At 42.9% G+C, this 20,301-nt stretch overlaps 1 protein-coding gene across 1 annotated transcript; it reads right to left on the reverse strand.

Moving 5' to 3' along the window:
- Nucleotides 1–104: 104 nt before the first annotated feature.
- Nucleotides 105–19,753, reverse strand: mdfic (MyoD family inhibitor domain containing). Its single transcript, XM_070929112.1, has 5 exons — nucleotides 19,642–19,753; nucleotides 19,179–19,340; nucleotides 17,095–17,205; nucleotides 4,978–5,349; nucleotides 105–502 (listed from the first exon to the last, which is right to left on the reverse strand). The coding sequence occupies exons 2-5, from the start codon at nucleotides 19,270–19,272 to the stop codon at nucleotides 252–254; spliced, it is 828 nt and encodes a 275-aa protein (XP_070785213.1). The 5' UTR covers nucleotides 19,273–19,340; nucleotides 19,642–19,753; the 3' UTR covers nucleotides 105–251.
- Nucleotides 19,754–20,301: the final 548 nt, after the last annotated feature.

Here is a 20,301-nt window from a genome sequence, read left to right on the forward strand (position 1 = left end):
AAATACATCTTTCAAAGCATGCTTTACTCAACCACAACACACTACTGCACACACACTCAACAGTCATATCCCAATCCACAAACACATATGTCAGCCATCACACACACACACACACACACACACACACACACACGTTCTCTGTCTGTTGCTGAATTCAAAGTGACAGCAGCAGCAGTTCTCCTTCCATTCTTCCATTCAGGGTCCAGTTATCCCCCGCAGAGACACCCTGGTCTACACCAGCACAGGCCTCCCTATGTTGGGAAGCAGATGCCGCAGCACTCCATACAGATTTCCAGGCAATCTGAGGACTCGCAGCAGGCATCCATGATGCCACAGTCCATGTCACAGGGGCAGTTGCAGTCATCGCCCAGGTCGTCGCTGCAGCAGCAGCAGCAGCAAGCCTCTGAAGTGCATGCGCCGCACGAGGCTTGCGCCACCACCATGTTGCAAAGTGTCAGGAACTCACAGAACAAGCAGGCCAAGATGCAGTGAACGCAGCAGTCTGGGTCAACGTCAAACCAGCCATGGTGATGAGGTGTAAAGTAAAATAAATATAAGAATAAGCGAAATCAACAATCAAAAAGAACAAAAACACACAAATATTCAAAATAAAAAGATGCACCTGTAACAAATTAATGTGGAAATACTCAAATTAACTAAAATAGTGCCTATTAATGAACACAGTGCAGAGTAGAGCAAGTGAGTGAGGGCTTGCATGCTCGGCAGGCTGACAGGTGGACCAGAGTAGGTATGTGGTAACAGGGTGAGGGCTAAATAGGCAGGAGGGCTGAAGGAAATAAGAGAAATTCAAAGAAATGAATTCCTCTCCTGCTGTTTTGATTAACGGACTGTTAAATAATTGTGGCATTATCATGCAAACTGCTAGGTTGATCACACAAAGATGATTAGCAAAGTCCAAGAGTCTCTCCCGGTAAATAGGCGGATTAATGCTGGCAATGCTCACACCTCTGATTAACATTTAACCTCCTCACAGACCCTCTTTAAATAGCTGGTGGAATGTGTCAGCTTGTTGTTCCACAGCAATACAGAGTTCCCCTTTAAATTACCAATATGCCCATTACCCGTCACAAATCTGCTTCTGAATGTCTGAATTAGGTGCATTAAAATGCTTCTGTGTTTAACAGGTAATGAAAAAGAACAAATACAATTTGTACTTAGAAACTTCCACTGCAGGATGCAGAGTACAAGAGTTTTGCAAATTCTTTGATTTCAGCCAGGAAATGTCTTAAATGTTCCTTTAAAAGTCCTTTAAAGAAAAACTTAATTTGATTTAAAGTTATCAGTCACTGTATAAAAGCTGAAGTTACTTTTTCTATTATTACTATTTGGAATAAAACTACCAGTGCACTATTGGATACAATAAAGCGAAGAGAAAAAAACAGGTTAATACAAAAGGTGAGATCAAATACAGAACGGAGAATGTTTATGCATAGACCTACAGCTACAGCGCTGCACAAATAAGAGATACATGTACACAATTTATGATGTCATCAATCAAGCTGCTCCACACCAGAACTTCTGTAGTTGCATCCAAGACACTAAATCATACTAAATATCATTCGGTAAGTGCGCCTGGCATACACTCCTTGCAGCTGTCTCCTTTTTGAACCAAGGCCAGCGCAGCGCCACTGCTTTGGAGTGTTAAAAAGACATGATGTGGATGTATGCAGAAAAAGAGCATTACAAACAGGGCACATTTGCATAACTTTCATCAGCCCATCTTGAGCTGTCAGAAGGGGCTGTTACTGATTGGGTTAGAGGGAAAGCGAAAGGAGCAGAGTGTGGAGGACGGCATGGGAAGGCAAGCTGTGGACCGCTGGATGCTCATGTTTGATTAATCAAAGTAGAGGGGATTTTTTTTTTCCTATTTTTGCGGTGCTCAGGGCTGCTGAGCTGACCAGAAGCACTAGCTGACTGTGATACAAACAAGATAGAGAAGGAAACATGAAACGAGCAAGTGTGTGCACACGTGTGTGTGTGTGTGTGTGTGTCTGCAAGGGTGCCTGAAGTTTGAATGCATCTTATTATCCTTATCTGAGGCCATAACACTGGCAGTGATGGAAGATGCATGAGAATAAATCCTTCACTACTGAACATCTGATGTGGACATGCCGTAAACGGCTCTTGGGCAGATTGTGGATTTGTTTCATGCTGGCATAACAAAACTCCTATATACCACACTCTATACTGGCATCCACTGTAGTGTGCTGCCATCTGAGTGCTACAAAATGCCAATGAGAACAATAAACGCTGCCTGGCCACAGCTCCATGCACAAAAAACCTCAAAGTTCATCCTAATAAACTTTGAAGGACCCAGAGGGTATAGCCATGCCAGCGTTCAGAATGTGAATACGATATAAACACAGTACATAGGCATTAAGCAGCGGCCAGCCATCTCAGCTATTCACTTGGATGTATAATTCAACACCAGCGATTAGTCTGGATCTTAGAGAAGCCAGTAAGGAGGAGGGGAACGAGGGGGGGGTCGTATACTGTACACAAGAGAGCTGGACGCAAAGCACATCTCCATGAAAACAGAGAGAGACAGACAGAAAGGCAGACAGAGACACAGAGTGAAACCAACCAACAGACAGACAGAACAGCACACACTGACACTGCTCCTGTTTAATGTCAGTGAGCGGCGATGAAGCCCAGAGTTTGCAGGGCCAAAAAGCAGCGTCCGGCGCCTCTGAGGAAATAGTCTGAGACATCTGGAAAGCTAACATCAAAAAAAAGGGAGCGGCATGACACAAAACAAGCTGGATGGGCCTCAGAGCGGCAAGCTGTGCAAAACATTCAAACTCACAAAGAGGGAGAGAGAGAGGGCAAGATGGCTAGATGGACAAAGATAAAGAGAGAGAGATTGATGAGAAAAAGCTTTGGTGGCCATGTGAATGCACAGAAGGCACACATGGGTAAAGAGGCCAGAGGATGTGGACTGGATAGTGGAGGTCCGCCACATGCACTGTAAAGCAGGTGTGTTCATAATGCATGACTGAGGGAAAAGTCAAAGCTGGAGGACTAGAGCTTACACAACACACACATGCACACACAAACACATGGAGGTTTATGGCTTAGGCAAAGACTGTGCTCGCGGCCTTGGCCCTAAATCTCTAAATGAGGCTAAAGCAGCTTGAAAACCTTAACTGATTACACACAATTAACAAAAACACAAACTGGGTGACAAGAGTTGAGACAACCCACCCTGCTGAACAAAAGCAACGTGGTAAATGACTCCTCAGAAGCTGCGGTGTTATCACAGATTGGCTACGGTGCCAACGGCATGTGCCAAGAAACACAGGCAGCAGGAGAATCCCCAGAGCTAGCTTCTGCTAGCTTACGCCTTTTATTTCCTGTGTTCAGGGGGCTGTTTAGGAGGCTAATTTCACAGGCAAACAGATTATGTTAATCCGTGTAAACATTCAAACACCACAGCTTGGCTGTTTTCCGGGGGGAAATAAATAGTTGAGAGCGAACATATTGATTTTGAGAGCTCTCGCGCCTGCAAATAAGCAACACAAAAGCCATAATGAGACAGACTTGTTGAGCTGCTGTTGTTTGTTTTTTTTGCACCCTCTCTTTTTGTTCTTTACCAATTAAGATGTTGAAAACCTGACGTGTCTGGAATATCTCTGGTGGATGCATCCCACCTTTACTCACGGGGTGTTGTGGATGTGTGTGTGTGCTTTCTTGTTTTGTTCACCTGCAACTCGATGTGATGCATATTTCAAGGAAATCATCATTAAATAAACATCTGACTGCCCACTTTTCTCCTTCATTTAAACTTATATCTCAACCTGACCATTGTGAATCTTTTTAATAACACATAGCAGCACATCTTATTTTCCATCTTCACCTTGGAGTAAAAGCCTGCATAAAAAGACAAAATTTTGAGTTGGATGAATAGGTAGGAATTACCCCTCTATTTTAAAGAAACATGCCTAAACCCTCATATTGTCCACGACACAGAACACATGCATGTCCACAAACACACACACACACACAGCCACAGAGTGCAATAGTTGGAGGAGGGATGCGACAGAGCCCTGTTAATGAGGGCCAGGGTGGTGCTGACGGGACGTAGGGAGAGCAAGAAAGGGCCCAGAGAGGTGTGAGGGGCCGTGAGGGGCCCGAAGAAGGCTGGTCACGACTTTTAATAGGCACCCCATGCTCTCAGGCCTCGTTAGAGGGTCACACCTATCTCCCCAATGGAAAAGGACCAGCCGACCGCCTTCATTACTGGACTCACCTCGGCCTTGCACCTGACAAAGTGACGGCTTCCCTGCATGGCAAGCAGACTCTCTGGCTTGTTGTTAAAGAAAATAAAAGCCATAGGAGCGGGATAAGATGTCATTTGCTTGATGGGAGAGATAAATATGGGAGGTCATGCACTTCCATCATTAAAATGTGAGAGAAGGTAAGAATTTATTATCAATATCTTATGTGGTATTATTTCAGGAGTGCGTCCCGAGAATAGGCCCTTCAACAGAGGAATCGCTTTGATGGTGAAGGTTTGATGGCGGATTATTTCACCGTGCGACAACAGATTAGGGATGACTTGATCAGGTGTTTTTGTCTCTTATCCTGATCAGGTCAGACATTATATTTTCCTAAATAAGCCGCACAGTTCAGACTTTCACTTTATAAGACCAAGAACTGCTTACTCAACCACCTACCAATTTATGTTTTTTATGACATGGTATAATGACTGGTGTGTTCTTTTTATATGAGAAAAATAGGTATGTAACAAAAACATAATACTATTGATGATATTATTACCATTGTTGATATGATAAATCAACAATAGTTTCAAGTGTTTTGCAATGAGGTGTTTTTGAACGCTGATGCAGAAAGAGAAGCATGCAAGCAAACAAGTGTTAGAAATGTGAGTATGAGTATCAAAGTGTGTGCTCTCTTTTACTCTGTGCCATCACTACCTTGTGTGTGGATACTCACCCTCTGGTAAAGGAGGTTTCTGTGACCCCGTGGAACTGCCTTTGCTGCGTCGGCTGCTGTCACTGTTGACTGACAAGCTGGACCTCAGTTTCCTCTGCATCCTCTCTGACACAGGCGTGGACAGCTGCTTCCTGGGCTGCTCTGTCATCGTCGCGGTCGACTCTGCTCTTGCGCCTGGGCCTGATGACCCACCCACAGCACCCATGCTGATGTTGGCACCACAGGAGCATATGCGCGTGGCCCCAGCCCCTCCGATGCCAGGGTGGATTCCGTTGCCATTACTCAGCGTGGGCGTGCCAGTGCTGTTGTGGCGAAAGCCATTTTGGTCGGCAGACTCCGAGGGCACTGGCTGAGACTCAGGCTGAGGTTGAGCTGGAAGGAGACATGAAGAAAAAAGGATTTCATTTTCACTCATGTTTAGTAAAGAGCTGGGTGTGTAGATGCAGCACAATTACTTAAATTCGTGTTTGAGGACAGTTTCCCTGGAGTATTTCAGCTTTCTTGCATTTATTCAGCTGAAAGAGCTGCAAGCTAAAGGTCTTAATACAAGACAATCAAATATAACTGAATAATGAAACAAAACAGCTGTTTGTTTATTAAAACACACACGTTTGATGTGAATGTAGAGGACAAAACACTACCAAACACTAAAATACAAGAGCATCGAAAATAACTAGTGGTTTATTCTAATAACTCACTTAGTATTATAGTGTCTATCTTTATGGAAGACAAAGAGTTGTGGATTCCTTTTACCCTTATGGGGGTAAATGCTTGATAACCCTGTAACTTTATTTTAACTGAAGAGAACTTTGTCTGCACTCTCTGCACTTTGCACTTGATACCTTTTACTCACTGTAGCTTGTGATGTTCAGTTCTTACAAACCGAACACTAATGGAGACGCGCCACTCTCAGCTAAATAATTCTCAGCAAATCTTGCCACCATTTCCTAACATGATAATATCGATCATATGGCAAACATTTCAACCCGGAATGACAGGAAAGAAGCAGAGAGATATAGGAGCCTCATATGTGACAGGTTCACAAAAGCCACTGCTGTAGGCAGACAGACATTTGCGGGAGCAGTACCCAGGTGAGTTAAAGACAGCGTGCGAGAAAGAGAGATTAATGCAGTAAAAAGAGAAAGAGAGTCTGTGATACTGTGCATATACAAAATAGCTGCTGTCTGCAACAGTAATGATCTCCTTTCCTCTGAAAGCTCAGAGATGGCCTCAACCAGTCTTTCTAAGTGTATGTGTGACAGCCACAGAAAGTCAGGAGACAGCGACCTGTCTGATAAGAAAGAAGGCGAAGGATGTGAGTGAGCAAAGGAGGTGGCATTTTACTGAGAGGAACACCTGCACATTCAGCTCTACTGGGACTTACTCCTACATTACCTTCCCTCCACATCAGAGCCACTGTGCATGTGCACGCACTGCCAGTGCATGGTTAACTTGAGAGTTTGTGAATTATTCATCTCTTTTTAAGTATGTCTGTGTGAACCATACTTACTCTTTTTTTCCCCCATTCTATACTTTCTGTATATACATTGAATCGGCATCTTCACCACCAAATGCCGCCTTATTTAACAGCTGTGTCGCACAAGCTGAATAAAACCTCAGCAGCTCTGTAAGTGTTTTGCAGCTGTCCAAAAAAGAAAAAAATCAACAAATTTTCCAAAGTGGATGCACACTTAATATAGAATGTGGTCATCTATTTCCATCTGTATTTTCTTTCTGTCAGCTCACCAACAAGTGCAATTACAGTTAACAAGAGAGGGAGAGAGTGTGGGAATCGGGCCTCGCACTTTTTAACAACACATCACCCTGGGAGAGGCCGGACGTGAATGTGGATGTAAAACAAAGCAATTAAATACACACACTGGGTTTTGCCTTCTCCTCATTCAGGCTTCTGCATGCTGCTTCGATAAACAAATATAGACTTTAGGGATCAGGATTCCATGCAATTTGAATTAGACAACTGGGTAGCACACGATAGAATTCATTACGCAGTGATTTAAGACCAGGTTGATGGATTTTCTTCTCCAAAAGACAAAAGCCTTGCAGCCTGCCCATGACAATGTGGGGGAGACTAAAGCTTGCTAATAAGGAGACAAGGAGGCTACATCTGCTGCTGTTCTTCAGTTTTACCCCTGACAGCTGCAACTTGCTATGTTTTTTTTACTCCTTTTTAATATATGCACTTTTTTCACCAGCCTTTTTCTTTCATGCTTAGAAAACCATTATCATTAAGAAAGCTAGGAAACACACACACACACCATAGTAGGTTTTCTACATATAAACACAGTGGGCCTTACTCGGGTGGCCAGGTACACCTTTTTTTTCCTGAGTCAGTCGAGTTGAGTCAGATCGCTCACTGTTATAACAAACAGGAATCACAAACCAAAATTTAACAGAATCCCAAAATGAAAATAATCACACTGTTGGTGTTTTCTCACATCATTTGATTCCTCATATGTAGCTACGTATTTTGATATGTAAACACAAAAAGCAGTGGCTGACATTAACAGGGCTGACGGGGGAAATCCCTCTCTATAGCTTGTGATTAACTTGTCCAATCTCATTTGCAAAGACCCCATACACACACACTGAGCAGTCTTGAGTATTGTCAAGTCAATACAATACAGCAGACTCCTGTTTAGAGGATGACAGTTCCTTAACAAATTAATCACCAATAGTATCTTGCATAATAACACAGTAATTTTTCCCATTTAGGTTGAACAAACTAGCCACACGAGCCCACACGCACATAAACACACGTTCATGGACAAAAAGGCCAAAGTAGACTGGGAGGCATAATTACCTTTCCTTTTGAGGAAGTCAAGCTTTCAATTTAGCAAAGTATAAATAGTTATTAAGAAACCACCACGTAAAACCCAGAGTACACAAGCGGCGACTCAGATTTCTAACACTGCAAAGCCCCAAAGAGTGGTTCAAGTCTGCAGAGAAGTGTGCTTCAGTGGCAGGTTCCTGGACCGCTGTCTTTATTTTTATCCTGATGAACAGGGTGACTAAGACGAATGGACACAATGGAGTAATATTCATAATCATTGATCATGATAATGATGATACTGTCAGAGATGGCAATGACAGACTTGTACAGTTGCCACGAGACAAATGAAGACATAATGAGAGAAAGCAGAAATACCGTACGGCCTGCTGGAATTGTGCTACGAATGCTTGCATTGTATTAGTCAATCTAAATTAAATCAGACTGTGAACTTTACTATATCATAGACATTTTAGAAGCGTGTAAACAACTTCTATGAGGTTTTACAATGGGTTTACACAAGATTGGACTTATAATATAATGCGGTAATGAAAACCTTGAACATAAAGTTTAATTCCGCATCTGAGGATTCAACTGATAAACGCAAATATGAGCTGGGCCTGCTAATAAATCCTGATGGAGCAACACAGACGCACTGCTACTGCACTGTTCCTATAGCACAGCAGGATACACCAACTGCATCAAAATTTGATATGAACAAGTTTTTATTAAAAATCATAAGGTTAGGTGTCCTGAGATAACCGGATGCACACAACCTGACAGGATGCATTAAAACAACATGTTTTGGAGGAAGAACTGGACACACACAAGCGCACACACACACTCACTTCAAATTGGACTTGTAACCTCCCTATTTCTAGCACATCAACAACTGTTGAGAGTGTACATTTGTAGTTGAATAAAACATGGTATTCCCCTACACACGCTGTCACACACATCACAGGGGAAACTAGGGGGTGAGTGGTTCTTGACTGTCTAAGCAGCATCCCAATTTGGTCCCAGCTACTAGTAGCTGACAGCCTCAAATATCTGGGGAGCATTTTTAAAAGGCCAGTGTTTGATGGATTCATGAAGAACACACAAATATAATTGCCATTTGTCACTGAGTCTTCAGTGGCTGCGCCACACAGGGACCGAGCACCAGAGTGCCTGGAGAGCGCTGGAGCTGCACCAGAGCTGTGCGGGGGATCGCTCTGTATGTAAAACTGAGTATATAAACACCTCCGTTTTTGTCACAGAAAATAGGTCCTACAGGAGGGAGCTGGAAATTGCACCCAAAAGACAGAAGAAAGAAGAATATATATATATATATATATATATATATATATATATATATATATATATATATATATATATATGCATACAGTATATGTCACTAGCCTACTGAATCTCAAACACACACACAAACACACACACACACACACACACACACACAGGCAGAGGCAGACCTACCAGGCAGAAATATGCATGCATGCATGTCAACTGAAACAGAGCTGTATAAACAAGAATTCTAAAATAGTCAGGAACATGAAAATATAACACAGAGGTCAAACAGGGCAGTATGGAGATTCTCATTTGCACACTGCTATGCTGCGAGTCGCAGGTAAGGCAGGGAACGGATTGAACAACCACCCAAGCTCTATGTTTCTAAAGCTCAGTCCTTTTTAATATTAATGCCCCTGAGACAGAGAGAAAGAGGGAGAAGAGAGACGAAAGGTGTTTGCCTAGGCTTATTAGAATGCCCATCATAGAGAGCATACAGTTATTCAAATGTCACATCATGTCAGCCAAATAAACACCACAATCCAAATCTTGTACTTATCTCCTAATAGCCGTTATTACACAACGTTACGAGTTTGTGAGTTAACACTGAATGGAATACAGAGGAGGAGGCACCTATATTTTTAGTTATGAGTCCCAAACAGCGACGGGCAGAATACACAGTGACAGTTAGCTCTGAAATGCTAATTCTGCTAACACGGCCAGTGTTTTGTTTATCTTTCCGTGCCTTGTATTAGAAAAACATGTATATTTTCTGCTCGGCTGGCCATGTACCTGCATGATTGAAATGCTAATTTGTAAATGTGCAATGACCTAGCCAGACTCCTTTTACCACCACCACCACCACCACCCCCTCCTCTCTCTGCCAAAACAGCCTGAGGTATCATCTCTCCTCCTAACAAACAGCAGTGTGTGGAACAGCCCCTGCCTTTCAATCCAAAGGGATATATTTTCTCATTAGAAATTATACATCTTCCCTGTCCATATTTATAGACGCAAAACCAGGGGAATTATACTGCAGAGAGAGTGAGAGGGACAGAGAGAGAGAGAGAGGAAAATAGTACAATGAATGTTATTACAAAGGGCTCTGATTGAAATTTTCCTTGGGCGTATCAAAGCCTCGTTTACCGTTTGACCTTCCAAACTCCGGGACAAGGACTTTCTTTATTGTCTGGAAGGACGCATTGGAAGGAACAGACAAGCGACTCGAGGATCATCATTCAAGTGTCCCAACACAACAAAACCCACTAAGTGTGATTAGCATCAATATAATGCAGATATCAGCCGTGTGAAACGAGAGCAAATTGGTGATGTCAACTGGCAACCAAGAACTGGCATCTGATTAGAAAATTAGACTCCTGTAGCGTAAAGATGTGGGTGCCATGCAAACTCTGCGGTCTTGTCTTGAGCGTTTACACAGAGTGGATGGCGACCTGACAAAGGCTAACAGAAATGTCACTTGTTCCAACAGATATGAAAAAAATTTGACTGTGGACATCACACGGCAATCCTGGCCCTGTCAGTTCATACACGCGCATGCAATGTTTTGTATTTATCCAAGATAAAATGATGATGATGGCGGCGGCACGGATGGTGATGACCGCTGAGGATAGCTAAATTACCTGCTCTGATACTGGATCCTCATCAGCATAAGTGACAAGCTCTGTATGTGTGTGTGGGTGTGTTATGGTAACCTGCAACAGAACTCTATTAGCTGTCTTCACCTGTCAAGGCTGATCATATTGTGTAGCTTCTCATTTAAGCAGGAAACATCACATTTTCGTGTTTTTCTATCCCATTCCAGGACAGTCGGTCTATATTGTGCTGAGCTCGTTTTCAGTAGTGACACACTTATTTTCCACCCTGTTTTAATTCTCTGTGACAGTCATTCAAATTTGGCTCCTCCAACCTGCTGAAGGGGAAGTGACATGTGAAGACAGAGCTTAATATTATTTCCAACCCCCCCCCCCTCAGAACCACCACCACCGCCTCCACCCAACAAAGGGAGAAGCAGGGCGTCAAGGATTTACTAATTTGAAATTTTGCTGCTGATTGAGTGGAAAAAATAACCCCCTCGGACCTTGTTCTGCTTAATTACATTTTACAGTAGCAAAGGCAACTTGAAAGACAAGGGCTTGATTTGACTACATGAACCTCTCAGCGTACTCGGTGCATGAGGCTGGTCTAGGTGTGTGTATGTGTGTGTGCTGGGAAGGAGAGTTGGTGGTGGGGGAGAAGGGGGTCATCAATTATCCTTTGATTTCAAAACGGAACATTTTCCCAGATTAATATGTCTGACTGCTATCTAAATCATTGAAACTCCCAATGAGATGCCATTTTCTCTTACATGAATCATGTTGAGGGCAAGTCATTCACACTCAGCCCACCCCCCTACCCCCCCAGCTCCGACCACAAAAGTCTCTAGTCTCTCCACTGTTGTGTGGAATTTGGCATGGTGCTAATTTGAGTGCTACTAATGTAGCAGAACGCAAGACATCAAGGAGCGTTCAAAGCCTTACAACCTGGCTGCTGTGAGAGACACTAAATGGTGCCTTATTCTCTTCCTCTCCTCATTTCTGAGATGAATTTGTACGAGCCTGTTTCTGCATTAAGCTTTGTCAAACGCCTTTTATTCTCGCTCATCTGTTTCTTACCATTCGAGAGGGGAGAAAGAGTGGAGTATAAAGACAGATGAATGCGCGAGTGCAGTATCTTTAAAAAGCTGCACATCTTGCACGGATTTAGGCTTTACACGGCTAGCTACCACAATTTCTAGAAAGATCAATTATGACGTGACTCAGAGCAGGCCTGAGGGAGCTGCCAGGCTCCATACTCCAAAAACGTGCTCCACCCTCTCCTCGCTGACGACTCAAAACAAAAAACGGAGCAACAGAGCCGGAGTGAGCGGGAGGGGAAGCAGGGGGAGGGAAGGAGGGGAATGGGGGTATTTTCAGTTTCAGTTACATCGATGACTCAAATATTCCACCAGCTTCAAAATCTCCTCGCTGAAGTAGAAGTTCCACAGGAAACTCACTTGTTTGAAATTCAACGTCAGGCGCGCAGACATGCACATGCGCACACAGTCGTACACATATCCACAAAGGCACACACATGCAAAACGGCAGACAGAGTCAAGCACACACACCAAATAAATACAGTGTGCATCTGCGGCAGATCCACTATTGGAGTCCGAGATGAGGATCTGGCAGTAGCGCAGCCACTCCCTTAAAAGCCAAAATACAGCTGAGGTCTGTCTCTGGGTCAGAGAGGGGATAGGCAGTCTATCAAAATACCCTCACACCTAGTTCCTTTATTTGCTCAGTATCAATCTCAGCATTAACCCTCTGCTAATGGGACAGCTGTGGGTCAGCGCCTCGCATCTTCGGGATGCCAATCAAGGCCTTAAGCTGAGAGATCAGCCTTTGGGACAGAGGTGCTCGTCTGCCTCTGAGTGGCTTTTAAAACACGGAGACGCCCGCATCGATTTTAGCTCTAGCCTGAAAGAGAGGAGGGAGGGGAGGGGGGTGTGCTGCACTAGCCGGGGCCTGTGTGGGCTGTGGCTGTCTGCGTGTCTGGACGGGAGCCATCCCCTGGTCCCCGGTCACCCTTCACTGATCAGGGGGCCTGACAGAATGACCTAGCAGAGAGCCACTGAACCTGCAAACACGAAGGGGGCAAGGAGCTGGAAGCTCGAGGGGGTCGGGGCTGGTGGGAGCAACATCAGCAGAGATCTCAGTAATAGAAAAGGGTTTTAACCTTAATGTTGGAGCCAAAACCCTGTTAGAGGCCAAGTAATCCCCCCTGCGCTGCTCTCATTTGAACTGGCTGATATTTTTTTCTCTGTGAGTGGCTTGTGAAAGGCACTGACACTGTCATGTGTGGCATTGGTTAGGGAGGCGGTAAACACGAGCCGAGCAGCCCCCTACCTTACCTGTTCCAAACAGACAGGCAAAGTAAGGTATAAAGCATAAAGGAGGCTAGGTTTATTTCATCTGTTTTGTATTTGACAATTAAAGCATATGATGCACTGCTATAGATTCAACTAACCAACAATAAAGAAAGTGGTTAAAAGTTGCACCACCTCCACTAACTACAATATAATAAATTGCTGCATCCATGTAAATATATACGTCTATATTTTTACATAGCTAAAATTTGGATGCAAGACGTTTCTTTTAGGGACTTTTCTTGAGTAGTTGTATACTGCAGTATTACTACTTTCTTTCAAGTAAAAGATCTGAATATTTCTAGCACCCCCGCAGATATGTGCTGCACAAGAACCATGTAGACACGAAGGTCAGTTGGTGTTAAAACAACTTGGAGAGATTACCCTTAATATCATATTCTCTGCAATAAAGAAAGAAAATACACTCTTCCTCCACAATCAAAACCCATATATGTTGCCTTGTATCCAACATAAGCACTTAAAAGACTGCAGTCCATGAATTGAGGTATGCATATCTAATCATTTGGCTCAAGTATTTTGAATATCTTTTTTAAAAAAATTAACAGTGAATAGGCTCGGGCACTTCGGGTAAAATATGCTAATTAACACACTTGAAATTTCCCATATGAAATCTATCTGCACCAAGACAATGAGAAAATAATTACAACAGAGGTAGAATTACAATGGCCATTTTAATCAACCCCTACACTAGCATTTCACCCTATTTATACAGTTTTTGATTCCATGACCCACTGGTAAGTAATCACTTGAAAATTACGGTTCAGTTTATAATAGGCCTATGCTTTAGACACATTATTTCTGCAGAGACAGGGCTCTGAGGATTACAATAAAGATATGAATCTTGCATAACAACTATCACCATGCACTCCCTATAGCTGAAAAAAAACATTCTGGGAAAAGAAAACTGCCAGGAGGTTAAAAAGTATTTAAGTACTTAAGTAACTTTGGAATATACATGAGGCAAAGTGCGACAGTCTGAGAATGTTGATTCAACACTTGGGCAGCACAAATAGTTCAGCACTGATGACGGAAATGATGAGGAGGAGGTACTTGCCCTTTGTTTTATCTTAGTCTCCTCAACTCCGGCAACTGTCTAGTATCATAACACTTTATAGTTTTGTATATTAATCTTAATTGTTGCACTGTCAAGGAATCTTTCCTTGCAAGAGAGGTGCAAGTATGAGGCACTCTCCCTTTAAACAATGCCTTTTACTGCATTTATTGGGGGTCACAAATTCACTTCCAAAAGGTCAATTCTGCGCACAGGTAATAACCTTGAAGGTGTGCCACTAAAGAGTCCAATCAGGGATTCACACAAAAGCCAGACTAATGTCTTTCTTTAAAAAAAAGGAGTCATGTTATTTGACCTTCCTTTCTCACGACAGAATTTCACTGAGATAAAAAAAACAGACCTGTTCTTCGGAAGCTAGTAAGGTCATCTTTATCAACCACAGAAGCATTTAAAAAAAAAAAAAAAGTATTTGACAATCCGGTGAATAATGTGACGATTAAACTCCTAAAACTGGTGCTGGGTGGTAGCAATTTATTCCGAGGCAGGGGCTGGAGAGCCGAGGCCCTGTTTGCAGGAGATATCAGCAGCTTGAAAACCCAGAACGGTCTCCTGAGGAATATCTGTCTCCCCCACAAGATTCTCCCTCCTCCCCCAGGATGGTTGGAGCCACAGAGGAACCGTTCACTGACAACGGCCTTACAGGAAGAGCAGAATTTTTGTCTAACAAGCCGCAGCGGTTGGCAATCCTGGGAAACCACCGTACTTCAACTTTTCTTTTAACCAAGTGAATTTATGAAACTTTAGTCCATAATGATAATTTCAGCTTTTTAGGTCACACTTGATGATTAATTGTGTGGCAAGGTTCAGTTACTCTTGAACAGTGTTTAATTCAATGTAATTTAATGTACTCTCCTACTCTGCCTCAACAGTTTTAAATTAATTCAGAAACGCTGCCATGTTTACTTTCCTGCTTTAAGGGGAGCGACTGGTAAAAAAGACATCATGTCAAAACAATGTTATCATAGCTGAAATAGGATCTGTGCTGTTATTACAACATTACAATAGGCTTCCTCTTGTTGTGAAAAGTCACCGTCCACAAGCTTTAAGTGGGACATCAGAGGGGAAAAAACAACAAGGGACAGGATGTAGGCAGGCAGATGATTTCTTATTGATTTCCTGTTTCTGCAGTGAAGAGGGCTCTCAATTACCCGTGGCAGCGAGCAATCTCATTGGTCACCTCAACAAAAAAAAACACAGTGAGACTATGACACAAATAGGTTAACTTGAGCTCCTCTAAATAAATTTCCAACTTTGATTAAACCACAAACAGACGTGGGCACATAAAACTCAAAGATTATCATAGCACAAATTTGGGGCTTTTGCCTTTATTTGAAATGACGATTTTATGTTGCTCGTAACTCTCTCAAAAAAGAAGAAGCATATCTCCCTCCCTCTAACATTCCCTCACCAGACAGTCTGTGTGTGTGTGTGTGTGTGTGTGTGTGTGTGTGTGAGAGAGAGAGAGCAGGAGAGACAGAGTGTATGTGTGGATGTTGGGGGGTGACATCAATTACAAGGCAAAACTGTTGTCACAGGGGCTTATCTGCTGAGATGAAAGAAAAGCATGCCTCCCTCTAGAAGTGCAATACTCCACACACCTGCCAAGCTAGAAAGACCTCTTGACAGAAAATCTTTTTTTTTTTTTTTTTTGCAACTGAATCTCTTTTTCCTCACTGATTCAGTAAACAAGCCACTGGCAAGTCATTAAGCGTAATACCAAAACAAAAAGGCAGGAAAAGGCGCCCTGGAAAAGTTAACAACCTAGAAACAAAAGAACTGTTGTGTCAAATGCAAACACAATCCTTATTATAGCTAGGCACTTACATGGATGGAAGCAATCAGCTGCTATTAGCCTTTGCTGACACATCTCACTCTTCTCACTCTGAAGCTTTTAGTCGCTTTCCTTTTGTGACTTGCAATCCCTAGCTCAGTATCAAGTCGTTTTATTGAGTGCATCTAGACTTAATTAGACCTGCTAATAACTCAAGCAGTTCAATGCCAAATAATTGTTTAGTAAAACCTCCTGTGTCAGGACATTTGCATAAAACAATGTGACATTTCAGAGTTACAAAGTTCCTCAAGTTATGAAATCTGATTATAAGATGCATAAAAAAGCCAACAATCCTTTTAAAATCTAACACGTATTATTGGTATGGTGGATTATTGGTAGGAACAATATACCTCTGCAATGTTGTCTTAGCCTGAAAACTGGATGACACGGAAGACACTGTCCAACAGAAAAATGCCTCTGGCAGCTGGAACAATTCTCCTCCAATAGGTAAATGTTTGGTACGGGGTAAAAACATTGTGGCTAAGATGCAATCAGTGCGTTAAAATAGTCAGTGCCAGAACCACAAACAGGATTTCCCCACTTCCAAAACACACGGCTGAGGGCTGGAAGGAGAAGCAGAAGTGGAGACACGAGCCAAGTCTTGGTCATTATGGCAGAATGAGAGAGTGCGCATGTTACCACACACTTGATATCTTGATATTTTAATTGGAAACACTGAAGCTAATATTTTAGTTGGACAGCTGACCTTGCCTCGTGCACATGCACTCTGCAACTGTCATAACAACACCTATTCTTTACAGTTGGAGCGTGCTCATAAAAAAGGATTAAATTATAACCATTTAAATGTTAAATAAAACATTGCTGGACACCTAGGGGTTGGCGATACGGTCAACATCTGCATAGCCTGTCCCAAATAGCTAGCAGAGACACTAAGGGATAGCTCCCACAGTGGAAACAGTATTGCCAAATCTCTACCGGTGGACACATTTCTACCGTCGCACGGTATATACCATCATATCGCCCCAATCCTGTAAACACCAACTGCAGTTAAGCTCAACCATCTGACCAAGCAAGCAAAATATGTTAAACAGTATGACTCTCTCCAATTAAACGGCTCATTGTTGTTTATCATTAAAAAAATAACACCAAGACATCCTGCTGTCCACCCACAGCTTTCCCAGGTCGTTAAAACTTACTTCTTACAGGCTCGCAATAATTAGGCTTCTCCTTGGTCACGTGACTTTGTCCTTCAATGGCTGGTTTCCTGGGAGACGGTGTTCTTCCTGATGATTCACTGTCACAAGCATCTAGGGTCACAAGCATTTACTGTTAAAACATGGTTGAAGAAGGAAAACCTGTTGCACACCAAGTTTAGCAGCAAAATATTGTGCTGCGTAGTGACGAACAGAGAGGTTGTTTAATTTAATGTTATCCTATTACGAGCTCAACTGTTCTAAATTAACGTGTATTACAGCCATTCCTCCAAAAACAGATGTAAACTTTTACTGCAGGGTCAGCCACAGTGGACTAAATATCAGGGACAGCTGGACGAGCCAGAGGTGCAGAGTCCGCTCTGCCTATTTTTGCCAGAAAAAGCACAGGCCGCTGGCAAATGGTTGCACAACATGGTGGGCGGTTCAGGTAAAGGCCTTGCCAGAGCTCTGGATCTCATTTTCTCTCCTTCTGTTCCCGGGTGTGCTCTACCTGCCAAGCTGCTTTTTACTGCCATAAAGGCTGCATTCATCTAAATTGGAAAAAGTATGTAGGCAAAAAGTCCTGATAGCTGTGCAAAAGCACGAGAGACAGTTCCACTCATCTCTCTAAGCTGTGTCTTCTGGCTTCTTGACTTCAAGACTCACTGACGCTTTGCTCATTGCACACTGCTGCTTTGTTCAGTAAATAGCCCTTCCACAATGACTTTATTCACTGGTTTGGTGCCAGATGCCTGCTCATAGCCCACAGTTTTTCTCATAGCCTGCAAGTTTTTCAGTAACATACTGTATCTTGAGCCACTTTTGCTGGGGTTCTAAAGAATGATTCAGCAAAACCTAGCAATCACGTTTAGCAAAGCTTGATGCATTTTTTTTCCCAATGCTACAACACTCTCTGTTTGTAAGCAGTGATGGATGGGGCAGTGGAACGGATGGGCGCAGGCCAGCAGCCCTGGATAGATATGGCACATATCACAGCTTGGAGCTGATGTATGGTAGTGGCAGTTGCGTTAGCAGCAGTACTGTGTGATGCATCGCAGTATTTAGTGATCACAGTTAGAAATAAATTGGTCTATTCTCAGTACATCCACAGTCCCCTGAGAGGGGAAATCCAGTCTTAACTGCAAGCGCCTTTGAAGGTCCAGCGAAAATCCATTCGCAATCCAGCAGCCCCAGTGATTGCTTACTTTGTCCTACTTTGCTATTTTTTGACAGTGCCATAATGATGCTTGGTATAAATAGGATGGTTAACGGTTCATTGCTTGTTTGAAGAAAAATGAAAAGGGGGTGTGGGGGTAAGCTTATTTTACATGTGATAATCTTAGGGGCAACTAGAAAGTTAATTAAAAACTATAATTGGCTGTGGTTGCTGTTAATAGTCACCAGGGCGTTTCTTCAGACTTTATTGAGGAAAAAAGAAAAAAAAAAACATTATCAAGGCTTAACACTGGAGCACAGATACTGATGTATACTAAAAGTCACATGAATATAATTTGAGAAGACAAGTCTGATATTGTCCCAAGCACACTGATAAATGCTGATATGCACCAGTAATCTGTTAATACATTCAGCGACTAATTTTCTATATGTGGTTTGTCCCTTGTTTTCCCCCCCATGTTTGACAGTGCAAGCAACATGAGTTCTTGACAGAATATGTCCCTAATATCTATAGCTCTGTTTCATTGCTGGTGCACTGGCAGTGTGGAGGGGGAAAAAACTCTTCATAAACATTCACAAGAGAGAACTTCATGTACACACGAGCGGAGCATTATATAGCAGACATGTTTGCAAGTCACATAGCGCTCATACAAACAGATATTTGGCTTGTGGACCACAAGAATCTGAATGACAGACCCAACTAGAGCAGAATTATGTTGTTAGGTGTGAACCAGTGCAGAGCCAGACATACTTACACCTTTCTCACTATCTACCACATGAAATATTAGTAGAATGACATCTGCTGAAGGAGCTCTGGGACCCTCTCATGGCCCCAGATCCCACTTGGGTCACCTAAATTCAACTTTTATTTCGCATGCTATTGATGTGTGGCCTCTCCTGTGTGCCCTTACCTTGTGAGGCGGACAACAGGGGACTTGTCTCTCGCTGAGGGCCATTCCCTGGCCCTGCCGGCCCATCCGGAGGAAAGAGGGTCTCCTTGGACATGAGACAGTCGTCTTTTTGGGACACACACGGCAGAAGAAGAAGTTCCTCCCTTTCCTCAGCCCTCAGCGCTGTGAAAACCAACGTCTCATCATCAGCACAGGCTTGAAGGCACAAAACCACACCGTGTAGGTCATTACTCAACTTGAGAAAGTCGTCTGCTTATTCACACACCGAGAAAAGTGACGTCGGGCTGCAGTGAAAACTTAGTGGAAATTTCCCTTCACTCGCTTTTTACATAAACTTGCTGAAAAACTCCATATGCAGCCCATTTGTTCACACACTCCCCTCTTCTTTATCAAAAAGCGACGGACGCTTGCTAAGTGCTGTTTATAGCTAAAGCGGACATGTTGTTTATAAGGCATAACTTACCTTTCAAACATGACAACTCCTTCGCTTCAAATCTGACTTATTCCCATCCTTCCTTCCTCCGACTCTTTCCCCAAGACGTCGGGAAGAAACCGGGTGAAAGAGTAAGTTAGCGTCCCAAAACTTTTCCGGTAACTTTAGTTGTCCCTGTCCCGCTTGGTCTAGACGTTGTTGATGTATAAAAAAGGGTATCAATAATAGTCCTCGCGACGCCTCCGACGTTCAGTGGCGGCAGTTTTCTGAGGATTGTTGCGTCTCAAACATTTTCATCATATCCGGATTCCTGCAGTAACTACAGCCAGTGAAGACACTCGTCTCTCCCTTTGCTTCCCTTGGCGGCAGAGAGGTGAACAGAGCCCTCCCTGAACATGTGTCCCCAAAAATAAAGTTAGGAAAAACTGAAGAATAAAATAAAACATGAAAAAAAAAAAAAAGAAAGAAAATATATTCGAGCCCTTTTCATTGTATATTCTGCATTAAAATGTGTGGGAAATGTATCCGAACAAAAGAAGGAATTGCTGAAAGTATACTGGCTGGAATATCTGTCAAAATATCATATTCAGTGGAGCCTACTTTGGGACTAAAACATTCAATACAGGTGTAGGTATAACAAAAAAAATGAAGAACTCTCAAAACTCTCAAACTAGCTCGTTTCCAAAGTTT

The sequence above is a fragment of the Enoplosus armatus genome, chromosome 22 (genome assembly GCF_043641665.1).
Source record: "Enoplosus armatus isolate fEnoArm2 chromosome 22, fEnoArm2.hap1, whole genome shotgun sequence".
In the NCBI taxonomy this organism is placed as follows: domain Eukaryota; kingdom Metazoa; phylum Chordata; class Actinopteri; order Centrarchiformes; family Enoplosidae; genus Enoplosus; species Enoplosus armatus.

Bases quoted from the DNA above. Each gene is read 5' to 3' on its own strand.
- mdfic (XM_070929112.1), bottom strand. From the start codon at position 19,272: ATGTCCAAGGAGACCCTCTTTCCTCCGGATGGGCCGGCAGGGCCAGGG. The intron at 5,350-17,094 runs GTAAGTTTTAAC...GTCTCCTTCCAG, and splicing joins TTATTGCGAGCCTGTAAGAA to CTCAACCTCAGCCTGAGTCT. The intron at 503-4,977 runs GTGAGTATCCAC...ACGTTGACCCAG, and splicing joins GAAACCTCCTTTACCAGAGG to ACTGCTGCGTTCACTGCATC.